Raw genomic sequence first — 3,903 nt, 5'->3', positions numbered from 1 at the left:
GTGGGTGCAGGAGAGAAAATCAGACAGAGGGAGATAGAGAGAGGGGAAGAGAGTCAGGGGTAAGGATAGCGAGGGAAAGAGAGAATCAGTCAGAGGATAAGAGAGAGAGGGCGGGCGAGGGAGACAGATAGAGGCAGAGAGAGCAAGTCCGACAGAGGTAGTCGGGGGGAGAGAGAGAGAGAAAGAGTCAGCCAAATGGACATGGAGAGTGTCAGCGACAGGAGGAGGGAGAGTGTCAGCGACAGGAGGAGAGAGAGAGAGAGAGAGAGAGAGAGAGAGAGAGATAAATAGAAGAGCGAGTCGAACATAGGAAGAGGGAGGGAGCATCAGTCATGTAGAGGAAAAAGAGAGACAGAAAGAGAGAAAGAGCGTCTGACAGCGGGGACGGGAGGGAGAGAGAAAAAATGTGAGTCAGACAGAGGGATAAGGAGAAAGACACAGTCAGTCCGAGAGGTCGGGTGTGGGGGGGTGGGTGCGGCGGGGAGAGAGAGAAAACGACACAAGGAGAGGGAGTAAAAGAGGGAAAGAGGAAGAGAGAGAGATTCAGACAGAGTGAGAGTGAGAACCAATCACGAAGGGGGAGAGGGAGTGTGTGTCAGCAAAGAGGAGAGAGACAGACAGACAGTGGGGGAGAGATAGAAGACAAAGTCCGACAGAAGAAGAGTGAGACAGTCAGTCAGACTGAGGGAAAGACAGAGACAGAGTGTTCAATAGAGGGAGGAGGAGAGGGGGAGAAAGGGATGGATAGAGGGGGAGTCAGACCGAGGGAGAGGGAGAAAGAGAGAGTCAGGTAGAGAGGACAGTGGGGGAGAGATAGAAGACAAAGTCCGACAGAAGAAGAGTGAGACAGTGAGTCAGACTGAGGGAAAGACAGAGACAGAGTTTTCAATAGAGGGAGGAGGAGAGGGGGAGAAAGGGATGGATAGAGGGAGAGTCAGACCGAGGGAGAGGGAGAAAGAGAGAGTCAGGTAGAGAGGAGAGAGAGACAGTGAGAGAGACAGAGTCAGGGAGAGGGAGAGAAAAATGAGGATAGAGAATGAGAGAGAGACAGCCGAATGGAGAGAGAGAGAGAGAAAGGAAGACGGAGAGAATGTGCGTCAGGGTAAAGGAGAGAGACAGACAGACGGTGGGACAGAGGGATAGAGAAGAGAGAATCGGACAGATGGAGAGTGAGTGTGAGAGAGACCGAGGGTAGAGAGAGAGCGAGAGAGGGGGAGACACAGAGTCGGATATTAAGGAAAGAGTGACAGAGGGAGTGAGAGAGAAAGAGACCCCAAAATTCGCAGAGACGAAGCTAGAGAGCCACGGATAGTGTGCGACAGAGGAAGAGGGAAAAAAAGACTCAGAGAGAGGGAGAAGGAGAAAGTGAGATGCAGAGTTAGGGAGAGGAAGAGAAAGTGAGAGAGCTCGTTCGGGATAAGGAAAGGCAGAGTAAGACCGAAGGCTAGAGAGAAAGAGAGAAGAGGGTGTTAGACAGAGGGAGACAGACAAAGAGGAGGAGAGGGAGAGAGGCTGAGAGGGAGAGAGTCAGAGATAGAGGGCAGCGGGAAGAAGAGAGAGAGTCAGATCGTCGGAGAGAGAGACATAGAGAATGAACAGCGAGTCGGACAGAAGGAGTGTGTGTGTGTGTGTGTGTGTATTCGAAATGGGGAGAGGGCCAGAGCGAGAGAGATCCAAAGAGAGAGAATGTCAGACAGCGGGGCAGAGATAGAGACAGAGGGAGAGTATGTGAGAGGGAGGGAGAGAGGGAGAGTCAGACCGAAGGGGAGGGAGATAGAAAGAGAGATTGCGCCAGACAGAGGGAGAAGGAGAGTGAGAGACAGATTCAGACATTCAGAGGGAGAGAAAGAGTATCACGGAAATTGAGAGAGAGTGTCAGACAGAGGGGAAGAGAAAGAGATGGAGAGATAGAAGATCGAAACAGAGAGGGGGAGAGAAGGAATGTTTGACAGACGTGCGGCAGAGGAGAGCGAGCGAGAGGGGGCGAGGGAGACGACGTCCTGCAGCGGGACAGCGAGAGAGAGAGAGGGAGAGAAAGGAACAGAGGAAGAGCCCAAACGAGGGAGAGGGAGAAAGAGAGTCAGACAGAACCAGAGGGAGACAAAAAGACAGATAGACGCAGGGAGACGGAGCGAAAAGCAGGGAAAGAAAATGAGAGAGAGAGTCAGAAAGACGGAGGAGAGTGAGTGAGAGAGTCAGGAGGAGGCAGTGCAAATGTGTGTCAGGAAAAAGAGGACAGAAAGACAGTGGGAGAGTGGGAGAGAGAGAGACAGTCGAAGAGAGGGAACGTGGGAGAAAGAGAGGGTGCGAGAGAGCAAGAGAGAGAGAGAGAGAGAGAGAGAGGCAAGGAGGGAGAATCAAACAGAGGAATTGGGAGTAACAAAGAGCCAGACAGAGGAAGAGCGAGACAGAGAGATAGACAGACAGAGGCAGATGAAGGAAAAGAGAAGGAAAGAGAAATAGAAAGAGAGTCAGTCAGAGTGAGAGTGAGAGAATCAGGAAGAGGGAGAGAGTGTGCGTCTGGGGAAGGGTGAGAGAGACAGACAGAGGTTAGAAAGAGAGTAAGATGGAGTCAGGCTGAAACAGAGAGAGAGAGAGAAGGGGAGAGTTAAATCAGGGAGAGGGAGAGATAAAGAGAGAGTGAGCCAGGCCGAATGAGAGGGAGACGGAAATGACAGACAGAGTCAGACAGGCAGATGGAGAGATACGGATTCATAGAGTGGGGATTAGAGAGAGACAGAAGAGCGAGCAGGAGAGAGATTGTTCGACAGAGGGACTGGAGAGGGAGAGAGAACGAGAGGCAGCTAGAAAAAGAGCATCAGATAGCGAGACAGGGAGCGAGAGAGGATGAGAGAGATGGAGAGACAGAGAGTTAGACCGAGGGAAAGGGAGAAAGAGAGAGTCACGCAGAGAGGGGGAGAGGGGGAGAGGGAGACAGACGCAGGGAGAAGGGGAGAAAAAGAGTGAAAGAGAACAAGTGATAGAGTCAGATGAGGCAGAATGAAAAAGGGAGTCAGCAAGAGACTGAGCAAGTGTGTATCAGGGAACGGGAGAAAGGGATAGACAGACAATGGGGGGGGTAGAGATAGAGAAGAGAGAGTCTGACAGAGGAGAGTGAGCCAGTGGTTTAGAGAGACCGTGAGAGGAAGAGGCTGAGCAAGTGTGTAACAGGGAACGGGGGAGAGACAGACAGACAGTGGGAGGGAGATATATAGAAGAGAGAGTCAGACAGAGAGAGTGGGAGAGTCAGAGAGAGAGAGTGTGAGAGGGGGTATGAGAGAGCGAGAGAGGGAGAGACAGAGACAGGCAGAGGGGCAGCAGAGAATAATGAAATAGAATGAGGGAAAGACTCAGACAGGGAGAGGGGGAGAGAGTCAGTAAGAGGGAGAGAGAGTGTCTGTCAGGGAAAGGGAGAGAGAGATAGAAACAGGCAGTGGGAGAGAGATACAGAAGAGAGAGTCAGATAGAGGACAGTGACAGAAATGTAGAGAGAACATGGGGAGAGACAAAGCGAGAGAGGGAGAGAGAGTCAGACGTTAGAGAAAGAGTGAGAGAGGCAGAGAGCGGGGAGAGAGAGTCAGGCAATAAGAGACATGGAGGTAGAGAGACACAGAAAGAATGAGAGCGTCAGGCAGAGGGAGGTAGAGGGAGAGAATCAGACAGAGATTGAGAGGGAGAGATTCAGACCGAAGGAGGGAGGTGGAAAAAGACAGAGAGGGAAGGGAAAATGGAGAGTCACACAGAGACATGGAGAGGGAGAATATCGGGAAAGAAAGAGAGAGTCAGACAGTGGTAGAGAGACAGAGAGAGAAAAGAGCGAGTAAGGTAGAGGGGACACAGAGAGAGAGAGAGAGAGTATTCGACAGGAGGAGACAGGGAGAGGGCGAGATAGCGAGAGAGACC

The 3,903-nt window shown here is 51.7% G+C and overlaps 1 protein-coding gene across 1 annotated transcript; it reads left to right on the top strand.

The window, feature by feature from the left end:
- Positions 1–201: 201 nt before the first annotated feature.
- LOC122545999 (genetic suppressor element 1-like) lies at positions 202–3,699 on the top strand (the record flags this gene model as incomplete). The annotated part of the gene is made up of 2 exons (XM_043684847.1): positions 202–267; positions 3,561–3,699. Coding segments are annotated over exons 1-2 (205 nt in total), but the record flags the coding sequence as incomplete, so codon positions are not given.
- Between the last annotated feature and the right edge of the window lie 204 nt (positions 3,700–3,903).

The sequence above is a fragment of the Chiloscyllium plagiosum genome, unplaced genomic scaffold (genome assembly GCF_004010195.1).
Source record: "Chiloscyllium plagiosum isolate BGI_BamShark_2017 unplaced genomic scaffold, ASM401019v2 scaf_89976, whole genome shotgun sequence".
NCBI lineage: Eukaryota > Metazoa > Chordata > Chondrichthyes > Orectolobiformes > Hemiscylliidae > Chiloscyllium > Chiloscyllium plagiosum.
This window is presented reverse-complemented; position numbering and strand designations above follow the sequence as displayed.